General features: G+C 34.8%; 1 protein-coding gene across 1 annotated transcript in view; it reads left to right on the top strand.

Annotated features, from left to right (window-relative positions):
• FER (FER tyrosine kinase) overlaps positions 1–21,635 on the top strand; it is a 153,454-nt gene that overhangs the window by 121,851 nt on the left and 9,968 nt on the right. Inside the window, 2 exon segments of the mRNA XM_034072609.1 lie at positions 16,365–16,519; positions 20,214–20,336. Of these exon segments, the coding sequence (XP_033928500.1) occupies positions 16,365–16,519; positions 20,214–20,336 (278 nt within the window).

Below are 21,635 nucleotides of genomic sequence, written 5' to 3'. Positions count from 1 at the left end.
TTACTAGAAATAAAGCAAATGCAACTGAAGGAAGTGTAAGCAAATTTTCATAGACTCCCTCACTCTATTTAGCAAGCTGTAGTATTTTGACTATTATGGTCTCATGTTAGGGTTGTTTCTGTTTAAATGCAATTCTACTTTTTTGTTGCTAATATTGGGAATTTACAAGTATTATTTGTGCAAAATCATTTTAATAACATTGGTTTATAATAATAAATCTACTCCCTGCATGAGGGCAACAGGCTCTAATTAAGTGAAAAGTAAAAACTGAGAGTAGAGAATATTGAAACAGATAAAAATAACATACAGCCAGTATTTGTGAAAGTTATCGTGGTGATCATATAGTCATATATCTTTCCTACATAGTATAAATAATATTCTTCCTACTTGCATAGTTGTGTTGCAGTGGAGAATAGTGGATGAAATGTAATTAACTTCTGTGGTTAAAGTAAAAAGCTTAGTAGCATCTGCTGTTTAGAGAAATAACAAGGCTGAAGTTCACGGTCTGTGAATTTTCTGTCTCGTGTTATACAGGGTCAATAAGCATGTACTCTGGAGCTGTTGTCAAAAGACATACCTGTATGCTTTATGCAGAAGCATGCACAGAAAAGAGATTATTTACTTTCAATGTGTGTGCAATACTAATTAGTTTAGTATTGCATGTAGACAGCTCTACTTCATATCTTTATTTTAGTTTCAGGTGACTCATTTTTAACAGTTCCTTGTTGTCTTAGCTTACATTACTGAACAGGGGTTTAAATTTCTGTTATTTACTATGGAACTTTTAAGAGGAAGAACAAGAAGTTCCAGTATGCCGTTAGATGTGTTTCTCCAGATTTTGATAGTTTGTGTATAGTGTATTTGTGAAGCAAATGACATAATTTGCAAATATGTTTCAAATTCCCTAATATCTTCCAGAGGGGAAAATGCACATAATGTTTAACAGTGTAAACATTTGCATACTCTTTCAGGAATAGCTCTGTTATCCACTTTCTTGAAGTATATGTCTATTCCTTAAACAGGGTTTTTTAAAGGATTTTATAGTGGTGTATGGTGAACATTGTAGCTTTAATAATAATAATGGGGAGAAAATGTTAAGGTGTGAGCCTGAAAGTATGAAGAGATACCAAGAGAAATCATTACTCAACCAATGGTCCTAACCTCCCATTGAAATTCAATAGTAAATGAAAAGCTGCAACGTTTTGATGGCAGATTTTTATTCCACAAATTAGAAGTAAATTAGTTATCGATGGCTATCTGGTTATTGAAAATAGTGGTTTACTTACCATCTTTCAGGAATTTTACTACTAAATTGCAGTGAAAAATTAGCTGATCCCACATACCAAAGTCTCAGAGCAAGAGGAGACATTGCAAAACCAAGGGACATTGAAAACCAGTGTCGTGTGTTTACCTCAGTCCATTAAACATAACTTGCCATGCTGAATTCATCAGAAAAATTGTCACTGAATTCAACTGGAAAAGAAGTAGGGCCTTAGATTATAAAATTACTGCTTTTCCATACTTCAGTACATGTGTCCTGGTTTCCTCTGGGGTAGTTATTTCCTTCCCAGTAGCTGGTGCAGTGCTGTGTTTTGGCTTCAGTCTGAGAACAATGCTGAGAGCACACTGATGTTTAGTTCCCTTTTTAGTTTTATATTCTCTCCCCTTTTTCTTTCCATTATCATTATTATTATTGGTGGTAGTAGTAGTATATTGCATGTTAGTTATTAAGCTGTTCTTATCTCAACCAATGGAGTTTGTGTTCCTTCAGTTCTCCTCCCCATCCTACCCAGAGAGGAGGGAAGAGTGGGGTGTGAGCAAATGGCTATGTGGTGCTGAGTTACCGGCTGGGGTTAAGCCATGACAATGTGTTATTTGATAAGTTGCTGTAGTCATTTGCCATGAAGCTACAGTAGTAATTCTTCTAATTTACTGGTTTGGGTTTTTTTTTTGATTTCCAAGTTTCATATTAAATCTGCCCAGAAAGTTCAAACACCCCCTTATCAGATAACAAAAATTTAAGAACCAGGAGATCCAAACCATGTCTTTGGCTGACTGTACCACTGCTGGTATTTCCACGGCATTTTCAAAGTATATTTTGTGATAATGTGCACCAAAAAGAAAGATGAATTGCAGGATTTAATTTTTGCAGTGGTTAAGGGTGGCATTAGTGATAGGTGATAAAAAATGAGTTAGAAGACAGGATAAGACAAAAGCAGAAGATAGATTGGAGAGGAAAGGAAGAATGCATTCAACTAAAAGCCAGTCATTTTAGAAATGAGTTTCTTTGAGCAGAGACTATTGACCATAGCATATATTTCAGTGTTTTTTTAGTAAACCCAAAGCTTGCTTGTTTTGTTGTTTGCAAGTAAATAACCATCTTTCCTACCACCAGAGAGCATTGTAAGCTTCAGAGAATTAGGCAGACAGAATGCTTAGAAGACTGTAAAAGTTCTGAAAGATTTGTCTGTGTCAGATGCAAAGACATACTTTTTTCTTAAACAGACAGTTCTTGATTTATTTTTTTTTTAACTATCAAGTAGCTATTAAATGGAGGTGCTTCCACTTCCTTTTGGGAGGTATTTTGTAGCAATTGATACAGTACTTGGTAATCTCTTACATTTGACAGCCGGTATTTTTCTATGATAGTTTTAACCTATACTTTAAAACTAGACTGTTCACCTCTACTAATATTTTGAACCCCTTGCAGTAGATGTTGTCTAAACATGGAGCTGGAAGGTACAATAGTCATCAGGAGTAATGACATAACTCAAAACTGCTATGATGATGAGCAGAAATAGTGGGAAGTCTTCCATGAACAACAGTGGTAGGGGCTCTGATATGGCATGTGCTGCTGACATTGGCATGAGATAGGGGAAAGGAAAAATGGTGCTCCTTAAAGAAGTCGAGCCAGTTGAGGAAGCCAAAATTTGTATGGTAGCCTTGCTGCACACAGTGTGAGACCATGTTTGGCACACAAAACCAGATTACATCTAATCCCAAATTAACCTCTGTAGCTGCATGTAATGGAAACTGGAGAAGCCTCTGCACCAGCTTCTTCAGTATGTTTATCTACTTCTCTTGCACTGAATTATTTGCTAATGTGGAGGTACCTGTTGGACATGATTCAGATCTTCATAGACTAAGTTGCTATCTGCAGCTACTTGACTTAATATTAAAAAAAAAACACCTTAAAATATTGTTCAGATATTTCCCCAGAGATTCTGGCCTATAGACACAAATTTCATTTCACTGATGAATTGTATGCTGCTTCTATGTTTCGTCTATGTATATTCAAGACAAATTGTATTTCGTATCTAGTGTATTGTATCACTTGTATCTCTTCTACAGGGATACATGGAGAGGTGCTATAGTTTTCCACATACTAGGAATCAGTAGAAAAATGTCTATAGGGGAGCAGTGAGGTACAGTGAACAGAGCACTGCATGTAGCTCTTGGACACTAATACTAGAAAGTGGCAAACACTGTACTAACTTAGGGAGAGGAATAAAAGTCTAGCAAAACTGATGGACAGAGAAAGCTAAATAATAAAAATGCAAAGGATAAAAATGCTTGATTTAAATTATCCAATAAAGTTAACAAATTGCATTGTGAATAGTAAAAAAAGTAAAATGATTTAATTATAGTTGATCTAATAAAAATATTTTCAAAACAGAAGCTGAATATTGTATCACTTAAAGTCTGTATTCATATATATATGGAAGGGAGTGCATAAAGTAAACGTGACCCAAGCTTGGGAAAACTAGAATATAGATATAGAGAATATGTTTCTTTTCTTACGATGCTAGTTGCCATAGTTGCTATTGTTGCAGGCAACAAACAATAACTATGTGCTTCTAATAGAAGCTGTTATTTTTATTCTTTATGGGAGAAGGAAATTTACTTTGTCCTGTCACCAGGACAGTTCTTAGGTCCCACTTTTCTGTGTGTCACTCCCCTGTTAATTAATATGCAGAGCAGTTGTGCATAAGTTCTCTGTATCTGCTTTTAGAAAAACTGAACAAAGTTGGAAGAAAGTATAGTCAAATATTTGAACAAATTGAGCTTAAAAAATGGTTGAAATCCTAATTCCATTAAATTAGTTAACTTCAGTAGAACCAGGATTGGATTTCACACTGTGATTTACATTTTCATTAAATAATAAGTTAAGAAAGAGACATGGAGTGTTTTAGCTGTACACAAAGTACTTTTTTTTTATTTTTTATTTATACATAGGAAGACTTGGATCACAATGCCAACTTCATTATCTGTTTATATTCCAACCTCATCTCTTTCAGACTTTCTTCTCTGTTGTGAGCTTGAGACTGGGGGTTTCTTTCTTGGGGGTTGTTTTCATCATTAAATTCACCTTTAGTGATAGTTTAAGCAGTCCTACTTAGAGTTGTCTTTCATATCCAAATGACATAGAACTTTAGTCCTGTAGAAACTGTGTATTACAAAAACTACTCCACACACATCACAATGGTGTAGCCCCAGCTACAGTTTGTTTACCTCTTTGTCCCCTAAATATTCCATATACTTTAGCTAAACATTTTTCAAAGAAACAGAGATGCAGCAGAAGCAGGCAGATCTTTTCACCAGTAGTATAATTACAGAGTCCCCAGAAAAAAACCTAGAAGGGTAAAATTAAAAAGTGAATGCAAGAAATCTGTCCCCAGATATTTTGATTTGTAGCATGATAGCTGCAGTTGAGGAAATGTGTTAGTAATTTTTAATGTCACTAGATAATGGAATTGATCTCAGGCTTTACAGATGGACATGCCACTGTCACCATGGGATTAAAAATTTTAGAAACCATAAAAGAAAAAAATAATTAAAAGATTGCACAGTCTATTGTGGAAAGGATGTCTCAATACTCCAATAGATACCTGCATCACTTTGACAAATGCCCAGTTTCTGTAGTGAGAGCCATCTAACAAAAATAGAAGAGAAAATGCTTCATGTGGGCATGTAGAACTGTGGGATCAACTGAACATTCAGCATTTATCAATTCATTACAAATCAAACCCCCAAATTTTTACAGAGTAAAAATTAAAGAGTAAGGATTTTAAGTGAAAGCACTACCATTGTCTATCTCATAAGGTATAATAGGCTAAAATTTGATCTCTGGTCCCTATTAAAATTATTGCTGTTCTTCAAAATGTCTCAAGCACTTTATACAATATTTATGTGGAAGTGTTAGTTCTTTTGTAAATAAAGGATGGTTCTGGGATGAATGGAAAGAATTCCTGTTAACATCCTCAGTTTATGATTCAGTTCTGTTTAATTGCAGTAGGTGGAGTTTAGAGGTTTTGTACATGCCTGCAGCTCTTGTATTATGTTGAACTGCAATGTCAGCTGACATATTTTCCTTTATAACACATATGAGATAAATATTTAAAAATCATGTGGGACAAGATTACCTAATATCCCTTCCAAATTACCTAACCTATCTTTCTTTTTGAAGATGACTTCTATGAACTTGATTTTATTCTTCTTACCTCTAAGAAAAGCTAGTGAATGTTACGTCTTTATCTATGGCTCCACATACTGTGTCACTAACATACTTTTAAAGACCATGGAGAAATACTGAAAATGTGTATCATCATTTCCAGTTCAAAGCTCTACTCTTCTAATTGTTCTGAATAATTTAATTTGTTACTTCTTTTGTTCCTTGCCTTATAAATAGCTTCATAATAACAATAATACTTGACTTCCTGCTTTTAACTTGTACTTACTCAATTTTTTACCATTGGTGCTGCCGTTCATTTTATTTTCTGTATTTTTTTTCCATTTTTATTTGTTTTGCTTTCTCGAACTGTGGAAGCCCTGAGACCTCTGTTGTTTATACACAGGATAATTGTAGGAAATGGTGTTAATGAGCAGGAGAAAGTCATGTTCCCAAGTCAAAGCTATAAATAATTATGATTATCTTTGATGATACTGCATTACTACAATTACTTTGTCATGGTTAAAATTGCAGACATGTTTTGTTACAACAGTTGGGCAAAATATTTCCTATCTCCTGTAACCCTTTGATCAGTAGTATGTAAATTTCTTATATTGGCAAAGAAGTCAGCAGAGCTAAGCTGTGCAGAAGAATAGAACATTTGCTGCCAGCAAGAACTGGCAGGAAGTTAATGCCTTACTTGGTGAAAGGAGGCATAACGAACTTCCTGAGGGTGCACTCTGTCCCATCATCCAGATCATTAATGAAGTTCAGCAGGATCAGGCCCAGTATCGACCCATTTTACACTGCTAGTTACTGGCCTCTAACTGGCCTATGTGTCCCTGATGTACTACAAAGACTGATTGTCAGTGCACACTTACTGAATTTTCTGTAGGTTTTGATCAGTCTTGTATTCGAATTCACAGTGCAAATTCATGAAATTACAACCACATCTCTCACCAGCTTTTTTCGAATTGCCTAGGGTTTTAGTATTTATGCTGTGATTCCATAAATGGCATGCTTTTGGTAGTAGGAAGGTTCAATATTTTTGAAAGGAGAGGCTACATTACAGTGGCAATGCAGTGGATTCAAGTTTTGAGGCAAATAATATAGGCAATGTAGCAGTGATTTAAAATTCCTACATCTGACTTTTTAAGAACCTACCTGTACCCAGGTGGCAACATGTGTAGTACTTTTCAGTACATAAATGAGCAACTTGTGTCACAAATTGTGTTTGAAGTTTTGTTGGTCTGCCCATTATTAAATTTGTTTTAAAAGCTTTCATAAATTTACTTATATCAGCTTCTGTGCATTTTGTTTTAAACTGAAATAAATGTACAGTAAAAATAAATCTGTAGAGCTGTTCTGTTGTGAGCTTCTAGGAATTCATGTTACAAGTTTCTCCTGCCTGTCTGCCTCCCTTCTTTCCTTTCTCTTTTTTTTTAATTCCCTTCTCTTTCATCATGTACATGTCAATTATCCTGCTATGGTGGTCCTGTTACATCTGCTGATCGATCATTAATCAGCACACTGTCACCTCATGTTTCTTCAGGTACCCCACCCAAATTGTCAAAATACTTTCTTCTCCCTCTTATGACCAAAAGAGTGCAAAGTTTTTCTTCCACCTTTATGTTTAATTTTGGGGTAGAAAACCTATTGTAGATTTTAAGTAATAACAACAAAAAGGGGGAAGGGAGGTTCAATTTATTTCCTAATTGAATTTACAGAAAATTAATAGGCCAATTTATTCCTTTTGATTTCTGTATATAACTCTCTACAATGTATTAGCCATATAAAATATCATTTGTATTTCTGTAAGCTAACTGCAAATCTTACTAAGATGTCTAGGACAATTAGTAAATTATTATTCACCCTCATTTTACCATCTTGAATGGTTTTAATTCATTTATGACAGTTACAAAACAGACTACTTTTAGACTACTAAAATATTTTAACCTGCCAGTAATTACATGTCGATAAACTTGGGTTAAAAGTAGAGAGATACTCGTTTTTTACTCAGATTAGAAAATTATGAATTAATGAATTATTGTTATGTATCTTTGTCAAATTGGTTTCCATTGCTAAAACTGCTTTGCTGGCATATTCTACTTGTGCCATCCATTGAAATATTTCCCTAAGTAGGAAACACCTACAGTGTAATATTTGCTTTAAATTGTGGTTAGTTCTTCCTTCTCTCTTTTTTTTGATTTTCCTTATTACTTTCTCTTAAAAACTCAAGAGGTTGGGGTTTGGGTTTTTTTTTTATATTCTAGCCACAAAGCTTAGGACTACAGCATAACCCTTTTGTCTAGCAGTATTTGGTTCTATTACTTCCGTGGTCTCTTTTCCTCCAGCTCCAGTTGCAGTGGTTTTCATCTGTTTCTCATACTCCTTTTTTTATTATTGGTCTTCAATTAATTAAGTAGTTTTTAAACTTAATACAACACATACTAATATTAGCATTAGGAAATGTCTGTTTAATAAAACAGGAAATTTATTTTCTAGAAAACTTGATCATCAGGAAGACAGCTCTTGAGGCTACTTTGCTTTAGCCATTTCCTTCAAATTCAGCATGCAAGGTTTTCTAACACTGATGTATGATGAACAAGTGAATATGATGTTTGATGTTATCTCATCTCCCTCTTCAGATGTTGCCAACTTTGTAAACAAGTTAAACCAATATTTAATGTCTCTGTACAGAGAAATAAATGATATTAATTCAGAACTAAATTCAGAATTAACTAAATCGATGCATCCTCCATATGTAAAAGTGTAAGGACTGTTATAGTAGCAAGTGTTGTGTCATAAGACAGGTTGAATAATGCCATGATATTATCACCAAAAATACACTTGTTAGTATAATATGCTTTATTGTTGAGTTTCATTTGTTTCTGTAAAGGATAAAATACTCATGGAAATTTTTGGTTAAAAATTGTTTGACCTTACTATGAATAATATAGTCTATTTGTATGACAGATTTTGGAAATTAAAAACATGTGAGGTTGTGAATTACATCCACTGCAACCTTCTTAGGCACAAAATGAAAATTTAAGATCTGGTCCATCTTGGTTAATTGTCCAGCTTGGATAATCACGTTTTAGACACCCAATTTCATTTATGATTCAGTTTATATCAAGTACATTTTTAAGGAATAATAAAAATCTCATGCACATCATCATGTATCCATATTTGTGCTTCTTATGTTCTGTAATATTTCAAGAGTGTAGGAGTGGATCCACAGCAATGATGCTATTCCTGTGTGCGTCATGTCCCTGGGAACTTCTGGAAAATGTTTTCTACTTTCCAGTTACCCTAATATTGTAGTATTTCCATGAAGTTTCTTATCATCCAGTCTGATAACTATCCAGACCCTTAGTTTCATAAAGACTAATACTAGGATTGCTTCTTGTAAATTTCTTTTTAGAGTTCCCTCTCATGGTGTAGCCATTACATTATGAGAAGTGAAAAGGCTGGGTAGGCTATTGTGCAGTTGTACAGACCTAATTTTTAAAGGGTTTTCTTGTGGTAAAGTATGCTGTGTAAACCTTTTGGTTTTGAAAATTTGAATTTTAGAAAGGAAAACCAGCTACCTATAGAAGGTTGGGTATTGCTATAAAATTGCAGGAAGTAATAATGTACTTGTTGTTACTCAGACATGACAAAAATGAGGTAAGCTTTCCTGCCAAATGAAATCAATCAGCACACAAAAGATATTAATGGACCAGCCTTTGTTTCAAAATATAAATGAAGTACAAGGGGAAAAAAAAGCCCCAAACATTAGACAACCTAATTCTCTCGTTTCCTCAGCACATTACCTGTAATCAGCAGTGCACAGGAAAAATGGGGTATAAAAATCTACAGAGATATCAATGCAAAGAAGGCTATTATAGTCTAAAATTACTGTGAAGCAGTTGTAATCAAAATAATTGTTCAGAAAAAATACAGACAATAACTGTTAAGTTCTAAAAGAGTTGAGAAAATGCAGAAGGAAAACATTAGATACTGCTGATAGGAATGTTTTTGCCCTAGAAGCAGGCATTGTAAAGAAAACCTCAGAAATAAGGAAAAGGTGGGAAAAAATAGATTATATATTGATTTATAACTTTGTTTCCATCTTCATAGTCTACCACTTTGATTCTCTTCAGGAGCTGTGCATTGTCTACTATGCCTGTCTTAACCTCTTTTAAAAGAGCTGGTACAGAAACCTTGTCTTACTGAGAAAATGTACAACACATAGTAACGTTCCTCAATAAAAAGCAAAGAAGATAAAAGTTTTATAATGCATCAGTGGATCTGTGTAGTCTCCTGAGCCACCTTTGGGCTGCAAACAATAAGTTTGCAATTGCTCAGTTTTCCTCCATTATTACCACTGTAGATGGCAAGTTCTGTATAATGTGTGACAGCAACCTTGGGGTTTTCATAATAAAAATGTACTCAGACCAGGCAGGTGTGAAGGCTCCAATATGCAAGAGTGACCTTGTTGCTCCTCAGAGCAGGAGTCTGGATTGGCATAACTTTCCACCATGCAGGATTGTTGATCTTGTTTTTACACAAAATACTGCATTGCTTAAAGATGCATTCTTTAAACAGAAAGCTTGAGTTTGTTTTTTTTTTTTTTAATTAGGAACACTACAATCAACATTGTGTTTAACCTTAAAGCGTTCAAAAAAAACACAACCTCTCCCGGTACCTGACAAACATATTTTGTATTTGAATGTAGTTGTGTTATTTTGGAGAAATCTGTATGTTTATGTGCAGACGCTTTGCTTACCAACTTACCAACCAATTTTTAGTTCAACAATGTTATAGTGTGTTAAGTAATCTAGATGCTTAAGCCTTATTATGCTTTTATATTTTCTTCCTTTCTTCTGCTTTCATTACTGGAAGTTTGCCCATTGGTTATTGTGATCTTCCTAACCTTAGTTCACAGGAATATGTTCTTCCCAGTGCTTTAGCATTTTAAATGGTAGCACTTACTATCATGATAATGAGAGTGAGCAGTGGAATGCAGACTATTTCTGGAATGAGAATATGTTTTTCTCTTAAGAGCTGGAGGAACTAAAGGTTCCATGGAAAAAGCACGCTTATAGCTAGAAGGTAGCTTTTGTACTTTTGTTCAGCCACTGAATACGATGATCTGGGACTTGCTTTGTTGCTTTTTTTCTTTTTTCTAGTGCTTTTTGCAAAATTTTTAAGTCCATCATCTGAAAATTACAAAGTGCTTTGGAGGGAGTAGTTGCATGTCACTAATGCTTTGAGGTGGGGAAAATTATTCATTTTACAGTTCAGAAGAACTGAGCAATATCCGTAACTACAGATAACAAGCAGAACACCTGCATTATTGAGAAATCAGTACTTCATCTAACTTGGATTTTCTCGGTTTCCTAGTACTTTTCATCTATAGAGATGGAGTTGCATTATATGAGGAACTGGGAGAAATTACTAGCATTGTAGTTAATATTGCTTCATTGGTATTCATAATGTGATAGCTAAAATAATATGAAGAAATAAGTAAAACAAAGTGTAAAGAGGGGAGACAACCCAGAATGCATGGCAGGATGTTCTCTGACCCTCTAATATTTTTCCAGTCTGTCACTATCCAAGTGCTATTTGCTGTGTTTTCCACATACAGCAGCATATACATGTCACGAAAGTTCTGAAATAGGTGTGTTTTGATTTTAGCAGCACTGGAAATTGCCTCAGGTGTCTGAAGGATAGTGTCTTACAGTCCACAAAAAACAACAGTTTCACTTGTAGACTTACCCCTTTATTGACCAGGTAATGGACTATTTTCATTGAATTAAATATATAGAGGAAATAAACTGATCCTAACTGTTCACTAACTAATCACTGGCGTTTATTACCTAGTTGTGTTGTAATTGCATGATCCGGGGAGGGGAAATAAAATGGCTAATTAGTTCAGTGAGGTAGTCTATCCTGGGTTAGTAATGAGAAGTTTACTCTCTGGTTTTGATTTGCTTTAATTGATGGAATTCCATTGAAAAATGAGGTGTTAGTTGCTATGTCATTCTTTTGGGATGGCAGAAGTAAGTGGAGAGGGGGAATAAGAGTATCCTTAGTGAAAAGTTTATGAGGTTTCTGTTTTTACAAACAGACATGAATCCAGGTGGTAACAGCTTCTAGCCTCTTCTTCCTCTTTTAACTGGCTATTGGGGTTTCAGCAAAAGTCTCATGAGCTAGCTCCTGAAGTTTCAGTGTATTCTGTCTATATTAGTGATTCCTAGTCAATGTCCTGTTTGTGTTTATAGGGAATGCACACAAGTGCTTAAAAACGAAATTTCATACAATCGTAGAATCACGGAATAATTTGGGTTGAAAAGGACCTTAAGATCATCCAGTTCCAACCACCTGCCAGGGGCAGGGGCACACTGTCACTAGACAAGGTTGCTACAAGCTCCGGCCAACCTGACCCTGAACACTGCCAGAGATGGGGCAGCCACAGTTTCTCTGGGCAGCCTGTGCAAGGACGTTATGACCCTCACAGGGAACAACATCTACCTAATGTCTAATCTCAGTCTCTTCTCTGCCATTCCCTCTTGTTCTATCCCTACAGGCCCTTGTCAAAAGCCCATCTCTGTATTTCTTGTATGCCACTTTAGGTATTGGAAGGCTAAAATTTTCAATTTATGTATTAATTTTTATTCCTGAGTAGTTGGGAGGAAGGCATTTGTTTCTAATAGCACTAGGAATTTACACAATCTTGGTATTAAATACTGCGAGTCAGCTTTTCTTTTACAATGTACTTATTCTGTAGCAGCCTAGTGTAATTTGTGCCCCATTTTTTTAAGTTTCAGCTTTCAAAATGTGAAACAGAGATTTTTTTTCTCATTTTCTATGTTAAAGATACATACTGATTTCATGGAATTACTGCAGCATGTAGCAAATGCTGTATAAGACCAAAACTAATGCCCCAAGCAGAAAGCAATTGTATAAGTATTTCTTCAGGACATTGGTTTTAGGAACCTTTAGGAGGAAGAAAAGAAAACAAATAGAATATAGTTGGATTTAGAGAAAAGAAGTAGAGCATAGTTATTCTTGGGGGTTTTATTTTTGTTTTTTTAAAAGTCTATCTGGAAAGTGTCATGATTTACTGTAAGTATTTAACACTGAAATTATCTGTAATATTGACACCTCATAGCTGTTTTCAGTCATCAGCCCATCGTTTTTACATTTTTTGTTTTCCCTTGCTCATGTCATCTATCATACATACCTGCATGTTACTCTTTTGTATATATTTCATGTGGAAGGTTAAGATGTAATGGCTTTTTTATAAGCCACTTAACACTGTTATACTAGAGATCTTTCCTTTTATTTGTAGCAAATTGAAATTCATTAGTATTGTGGAAACTGGAAGAAAATTAGTTATGAATTTAAAGCAATGGAGGTAATATTTTTAAATGTCTTTTTTCAGATTCTGGCTATAAGTTCTGTAATAAATCACAGGGATCAAAATGCATTTTTCTGTAGTTTTCTTTTGAAATCAGACTGAAAAATATGAAAATCCTTTTAAATAAGGCTTCACACATGAGTGAAAACAGTGAAAAATTGTTTGAAAAACCTTAACCAAACCCTCAACATAAAAATAAATAAATAAAAATTTTAAAGCTTGATGTAGCTGTAGCCTTCAGTGTACCAATGATTTCAGAAATACTTTTAAGCATGCAAATATACATGAGGAAATCTGGAAAATTCAGCAACAAATCACTGAGGATATAAAACATGTAAAATGGCAGCAGAAAGGCTAACAAGATACTGTAGCTTTCAGGACATTTATTAGCCTGGAGAATTAAATAATAAATGTTAGTCAAATAGACATTTTGAATAAATTACAAATAACAGAGAAAAAAAAACAAAAACAAAAATTCATCTACAGTGTATGTAAGTGACTGGTGATGGAGCACTTAGAATGAAATTGTGCTCATACTGTTTCACTCCACTGAACAGCAGGTTATTAAAAGTGCTAAGTAACTTTTGGTGAGATTTAGCAAGATCTTAAGTGTCACTGGATCTGCTAAACATGGGTGGTTTCTGTGTTGTCAAAGAACTAATTCCTCACAAGAACTATGAAAACTACCTGAGAGGGGTCCCTTTAAAACACTATGACTAAAGAGAAAGAAATTCACATCTGAAATATTTTCTAAGTGAGAGGAAGAGCCTGTTTTACACGTGAGAGGAAAAAAGCAAATTTGTTTTAAGTCAGAAGTAAATGTATTAAGTGCTCAAATGGCTTTAATAACACAGGTGGTGTATTAAAAGTAATACACAATATTGCAACTTCAAGAATGTGAGAATATTAGCTAAAGGGAGAAAAAGGAGTTAATATTGTGAAACTCATATCCAGCAGTAGTACTTCTGTTTTGCTCTTTGTAGCTTTACTAGAAAGTTTTAGCATAATGCATTCTTTTCTCTTACGTTAATAGCATGGTGCTCACTATTTCATAAATTTTACTGATATCCTGTGGGAGATGACAATGAACAGGCTTCTCTATTTGATACAAATTGAGACAAGAAGAAGCAATTAGCGTGGAAAAATTGATAGTGGACTTGACAGTTGTGTCCACCCACGCAAGCTGTGAGCCATTAGCTAACCACTAGGCCATAATTCCTCCCTTGGCACTTGTGTGCAGCCTGGCAGCTTGAATTGTGTAACTGTGTGACCCACTGCCAGCTAATAGCTTGATAACCACTGTTTCATGAAGCACAGATTTTGTGTATCTGTGGTCTTTCAGAAGACCTACTGTTAATTTACATATATCCTGAACATAGTGTCAAAATCTCTACCAGCTTTCTGAAATCCCAGTTTGATTTTCGTGCAAGTGGTTTTGTAGATTGTCACCAATGATGAAAAACACTTCCTCTAGATGATGCTGAAAGCAAGAGAATGTCACATACAAAACAGACAAAAATTGTATGAACTGAGTGTAATCTTTGTAAGCAACACATTGTGTACTATTTACGGTATTATTTTCCTAATAATCAGACTTACATATGAGGAATAAACCTAAGACAGTTCAGTATATAGCTTTATCTTAATCTGACTCACAACACGCTTAAATGCTAGGTCAGGCTCAGTTAGGAAGATGTCCATGGTTTTAATTAACTCTAGTTGGAGGGTTTTTTTGAGATACGACCTCATTATTTTTTTTTTCACTCCTTATGTGCTTCTGTCACAAATCTAGACTATACTAAGACAATAAAAATGTATTGATTGAAGTATGATTGTAACTGAAGCCAAAAATTATTGAAGTTTCTTAGTATTAGTTTTTACAGATTGAATAGAAGGACTAATGATTTGGTTTTATTTCTCCTCCTTTCACCATCAAACAATACCACATGCGAACATCAAACTATATAATACAGTGCATATTGAACCTTTTTATACATTAGTGCATATCTTCAGCTGGAGACTGTGACTTCCGTCTTGTTTTTGAGTGGTCCGTCTTTTCTAACTGCAGGAATAACTGCACTTAAATCTCTTCAGCATCAAGCTCATGAACAGTAAATGTTCTTAGTGGCAGAAAAGTCATCTGAGTTGCATATGTTAAATTCTTAAATCAAGTTACAGTATTCACACTCAAACACAGGCTCTGTCTACATACCAAATAGTATAGTGCAGTATTGGTATGGGTCAGTTGATCAAAGTAGATGTAGATATACCAGCTTTAACATCCTTAAATATGGCTCAAGACTTACTTTAGACAAAATATAGTTCAGTCCTTTGTCATGAATGTCCCCACCATGCATAGCGTTTGAAGATGTCATTGCTTCAGACCTTTCTTCTGCATAAGCTGCAGAAAAAAATCAGCCCACAGTGGGCAGATTTTTACATTAGTTGCTTCCAAGAGTAATGTAGTTACTAAAATCATTCTTCAAAGCCAGTGAACGTGCATTATATGCCCAGGGAATTTATTTCAGAACTATGCTATAGCACTGATGCAAAACATTAAAGCTGATGTAGTTATTCTAGAATACTTGCATAATACAAGCCATTTATGAGCATATTAGCTATTTAAGCTGAAAACAAAGATTGTGAATTTAGTTTAACAATACTTTTCCCATGATACTACTAATGTTACAGATTTAATTATGTTGCTTAACATTTGTTTTCATTCAAAAAAATTTGTGTATTAGATTAAGATGGAAATACATTATAAACAATGAAATGTAATATACATTAATAATATATTGTTAGCATGTATTATGTTTCCAAATATATGCTGTAGAGAAGCCACAGTAGGTCTTTTATTACGTATTACTATGGGCTGTCTCCTAATACTAAAAAAAAAAAACATATTTGAGATGGAGGGAGGGAAAGAACCACTCTTGATTTTCTGAGCTTCTCATCCATCGTTAAGCTAAATTTCCTTTTCCTGTAAGACTGAGTAGTTTTTTGGTTTTGATGGAAACTAATGCTGGGTAAGGTGGGTAGAGAGAAGATGGAGCCAGTTCTCTGATTTCTCAATGTCTTTTGTAATTATGGGAACATGTTTCAAGGTGCTTCTCCAAATATATATAAAATCTGATTTGTTAATCTGCAGGTTTATTTTTGTGACCTTGGAGGGCACTTGTGGTGAGTTGACCTTGGCTGGTTGCCACAGACCCACCCAGACACTCTCTTGAGTCCCACTCCTTAACAGGACAGGGGACAAAGTCAAGACAAAATAGCTCGTGGATCCCCCCAGTTCTCACCAACTTTGATGTTCATGACATTATTTCTCACACTTTTTTCCCCTCCGTCCTCTTTTCCACAGCTGCCGTGTAGGGCTTCTTATCCTTTCTGAAATGTTTTGTGAGAGGCACCACCATCTTGGCTGAGGTGGTCAGCCATTTAAAATGTCTTCAAATAGTTTCAAATGTGTAAATATATGGGTGTTTATTTTTTGTTCTGATTTAGAGACCTGGCTGCAAGGAACTGCTTGGTAGGTGAAAGCAACATTTTGAAAATAAGTGATTTTGGAATGTCCCGGCAAGAGGATGATGGTGTGTACTCATCGTCAGGCCTAAAGCAGATTCCTATCAAGTGGACTGCTCCAGAAGCTCTCAACTATGGTAAGAACAGACCTGTGTTTTCTTGCAAAAAAAAACAAAAAACCCAACCAAAAGCAGTATAAGAAGCACCAGGACTACCCATGGGCAATATTTGAGTGTGTGTATGTATATATATATATTTAGATATATATATATTCCTAATAATATATATTATGTATGTTAAATACATATATATTCCTAGTGCCCAGATCAAATTAATAATTTTTACAATTATTTTAATATTTCACTCTTGTTTAAGTTAAAGAATAAGACACCAAGATCAGAATTGCTATTATGCAGCAATAAAATAATACTTTAGGTTATGTTATTGACTCATTCTAGTAGACTACCTAGTTAGTCATCTAAATCATGATTGTTACCAAAATCTATGGCAAGTTCTGTTTATTTATGGCAGTGATTGTTCCATCACCTCTTTGAAAATGGTAGGAAGTTTTAACATACTAGAACACTTGTTGGATAAAACATTGCATTAGAGAAAAGTACAATCACTGACTTACACTTTTTTTTTTTAACTGCAGCTTTTTTAACTGAAGATGCTATATTCTGCTTTTTAGCTTATATGAAACTAGAAAATTAAGTTCTAAGTCAAGTAGGCTCTAAAGAAGCAGAGTATTAAATGAACAATGCCATGTTTTCTATGTAGTTTTCTCAACCAGTTTTTCAATTAAGTACTTAGAAAAAAAAGTGTTTCAAATTCTTCATTTGAAGTATACATAAATATTTCTCCTATCTCAAAGCTTTTATTCTAAAAAATTTTGCATTGGAAATTGCAAGTTGTGACTTACAATTGAAAACAAAATGCTTCTTTCCTTAGTGCTTTTTCAGGAGTTAATGTCACAGCACAATAAAGCAGATCTTCCTTTGGAAGCCTAATAAAAAATTAATAACAGTAATCATAGAATCGTAGAATTGTTAAGGTTGGGAAGGACCTTAAGATCATCAAGTTCCAACCTCCCTGCTATGGCCCCAACACCTCACACTAAGCCATGTCACCCAAAGCTCTGTCCAACCTGGCCTTGAGCACTCACAGGGATGGAGCAATTACCACTTCCTTGGGCAACCTGTTCCAGTGCCTCACTACCCTAACAGTGAATAATTTCTTCCTTATAGCTAACCTGAACTTGCCCTGTTTAAGTTTTAACCCATTACCCCTTGTCCTATCACTACAGTCCCTAATGAGGAGTCCCTCCCCAGCATCCCTATAGGCCCCCTTCAGATACTGGAAGGCTGCTATGAGGTCTCCATGCAGCCTTCTCTTCTCCAGGCTGAACAGCCCCAACCTTCTCAGCTTGTCTTCATATGGGAGGTGCTCCAGTCACCTGATCATCCTTGTGGCCCTCCTCTGGACTTGTTCCAACAGTTCCATGTCCTTTTTATGTTGAGGACACCAGAACTATACACAGTGCTCCAAGTGAGGTCTCACGAGAGCAGAGTAGATGGACTACTGATTGTAGATCATGATCAGAGTATAGAGGTAATGATCATGTCTTATCAACTATTCTTAGAGATATCAGTGTTGCTAACATTCACACACTTTTTCTATTCTGGATGTTTGTTCCAATGCAAAAAGTGTTTTGAACTTTACTTTTGTTATTTCAGAAATGCATACAGTTCATTTGATACATAATGGAAATCCGTCTTTCCTAGCCATATGCAGTCCAGTGTACTACATTAAACAGGAAACAGGCTTTTGTGACAATACCTTCACTTTGTAATTTTGAGTCTTTTCATAGTACAGGAAAGGAGAGGCTAGTTGATTAACATCAATTTATTTTGTGTTTCCTAAAATGCATAAATACTCAAGTACCTGTAAGTGATTTTCCATGGTATTTGGAAAGTAAGCTCTGTCAAACATTTGATAGTGTGTTCAGCAGTCTAATACTCAACTTTCAAATGTCACAGAAAGTTAATAGCAGTCACAGAAAGATTTTAAATAAAATAAAAAAAAAAACAACAAAACAACCCTACCGGCTGTGGCATCTAGAATTGCCAAATTAGGGCAAAAGAAGTAGTTACAGAGTTGTGTCTGAAGTCATAATCAAAATTCTGATGTTACTAGAGCTTCTGTGGGATTGAACCTTTGGTTCAGTAAGTACTGTTCCATGATGTTATTTTTGCTTGGAGCTATACGATTTCCATCACTTCCAGAAAGTGAAAAATTGCTTGAAAAGCTCCTAATAAAATTACGTATTTAGGTCATGTATTTTTGCTTTCTATTCTCTTAGAAATAAGACACACATTTAATATGTATGTTTTTCCAGTCCAACATTTTGAGTTGTTTGCCATGTTAATAAATTATTGTGTGGAAGGGTTTGCTTGTTGGTTTTTGTTTGTTTTTTCTTTTACTGTGAATGAACAGGCCTGTTTTTTCTGCCAGATAATGTCGTACTGAAAGAGATAATTAACTCTACAGAACTTGCACTCTCTTTAAAAGTACCCTGATCACCTATCTTTTATCTACTAAATTATTTAAATAAAAAGTATTAGATTACTGGATGCCAAACTCTGAAACGAGTTCATACATAGACAAAAAAAACTAATCTTACTACAAAGAGCATAGTGAATGTCTATAATTACCACCTAGAAGGCACACAAGCTAATGTAGTGCAGCTGGAAGTGGTATTTAGTTTACCAGTAAACTGATCTTTCTGATGTCAGAACAGTTGTTTTATCACCAACTTTCACTGTAATTTACATGTGTTTTCCTTTCTTCATGTTGGAAGGGGCTTAGTTTGGTTTATTTAATGGTAAGAGATGAAGAAACAATATGTTCACATTCATAAACATTTAAAGAATAAAGACACATATATACAAAGTAATAGTACGGAACAAAGGAAAACAGTCAGGAAAAACATTGAAAATATTGTTGGATATGGATTTTTAAGATAACAGTTTCACATATCCTGCCACAAAGGGCTAGAAGCCTTAGCTTTCTGATGTGAATCCATTCTTCTTAATATGACTTCATCAGCAACAATAGAAATATCTCCTCCAAGATCTCTTTTCCTCCATAAGGTAAAGCTTTCATTCCACAGAGAGGTTTGGAATTCAGTTATCTGTCAATTACCTAATTTGCTGTATGTGAAGCATAGTTGAACATAATGGAACCAGCAGGCCAGATTTTTTTTTTCTCTCTAACTGATTGGGTACATCAGTTCTTCAGGGTAAAAATTAAACAAGTTGAGGCAACTGTAATTTTCAGAGAACAGCATCTCAGAGCGTGAAAACCAGGCCCTCTTTGCACTTACAAACTGTTGATTGTAGCTCCTTTCAGAATACTCATTTCAATGCATTATTAGGGAACTGGGAAAGGTAATTTTTTGAAAAGTATCTTTTGAATTGAAAGGGAGAGAGGAGGAACTGACATTTTTCAAAAGGAAAATAATATTTTTGTACACAAAAAAGGAAAGAAATTCTTAACTTTCTTGAAAAATAAGTGATTTAGGTCCGTCAAATAGAACTTTAAATTAGCTTATATTATGTGTAGGTATTGACCTTAAGGTAATCTGTTTCTAATCTGAAATACAGGATACTGGTATCTGCAGAATGTATTACTAGTAGCTTCAGCTTTGTTCTGCTTAAAGCTTGCCAATGTAACCTGTAACTTCACCTTTACAGAAAATTTGGAGCCATAATTATCTGAAACATATATGCCTCTGTACACTAAGCTGAGGGTTTTCTCTCATTTTCTTAGGGAGATACACGTCTGAAAGTGACGTATGGAGCTTTGGAATCCTTTTGTGGGAGACCTTCAGTTTAGGAGTGTGTCCGTACCCTGGAATGACCAACCAGCAAGCACGAGAACAAGTTGAGAAAGGTAGTTATTTGTAGCAAGTGAAAGAATGCTCCATTGATCCATAAGGATGTAGTACATACAGTATAAAAGAGCAAAGAAGTAACATATGAGTTATCCAGTGAATTGGGCAAAAATATGATATTTTTAATTGCTTTCTGGGAGGATTAGTGTGATACATAGGCTTCTTGAAAAAAAGGAATATACTGACCAGTGACTTAAAGGACAGAAGACTTACAACATGTTGACTTTCATTGTGGCAGAACTAGAAAGTGAGACAGAGAGGAAGGTTTTACTGCTGTGCAAAGGAGAGGCTTGACCAGAATGTATTATTTAAGATTATGCTAATGAAGGTATAAATATTCTAAACAGCCAGAAGAAAAAATCTGTGTCATTCCATCTTCTCTATTAAAGCGTTTCAGACAAAGATTTAGCAATCATGGTAGAAAATGGTAAGTTAGTTGAGCATTGAAAGCCACATTTCCTTTATACAAAATAATCAAAAGGCTTTTATTTAAAATAGCAAATAATTTTGAGAATTTCCAGGCTTGGATTTATTTTTATCATCTTTATTGGCTTTTCAGAGCTTTTGAACTTTATGAAGTACACAGTAGTTCATAAATAGGTTCTAAGCTAAGAAAAATGTTAAATGATTAAAAATAAAACCCCAAGCATCTAGATTGCTGATTTATACAGATTAACCCTGATTGTTATAGACACTGTAGATGACCATCAAGGTTTCTCCTTCAAAGACCAAATCAAAAATCTAGTATTTGCCAGAGGAGTGTAATGTTTGCAAAAACAAGCCTTACTACCTAAGTACTGAGATTCTGTTTTAATCCACTGAGCATAACTGATAAAATTCATGGAGATTTGGAAGTACGCTTATGCTTTTCCAGCTATTTATACTGTGGGGGAAATAGTCCTGTTGGCTTATCAGCAATTCTTTTTACCTCTTTTTTTGTTTTTTAATGCAATTTTCATTTCTCCTGTCATCCTGTTGTCTTGGTTTTCAGTATATAATAGCTCTTCTTTTAGGACTGTCAGCTAAGACACTCCAGATTCTCTTTCTGGTCTTATCTATCGCAATTACTCAATCAGTAAGAGCCTTAAATGAATTTAGTCACTTGAATGCTTGATTTAAACCAGGATAATTTCAGTTCTAAATAACTATATAGAATCACTTTACGTTAAGGACAAAAAAAAAATGGTTGCTGCTGTCACTGTTTCGAAGAAATAGTTTGTAGGGGAAACTTTTGGTGAAGGAAAAGATTTTTAAGTAGTTTCATATAATATTGGCTGTGTCAACAGCCCAGCCATTCT

This window comes from Melopsittacus undulatus, chromosome Z (assembly GCF_012275295.1).
Source record: "Melopsittacus undulatus isolate bMelUnd1 chromosome Z, bMelUnd1.mat.Z, whole genome shotgun sequence".
In the NCBI taxonomy this organism is placed as follows: Eukaryota; Metazoa; Chordata; class Aves; order Psittaciformes; family Psittaculidae; genus Melopsittacus; species Melopsittacus undulatus.
This window is presented reverse-complemented; position numbering and strand designations above follow the sequence as displayed.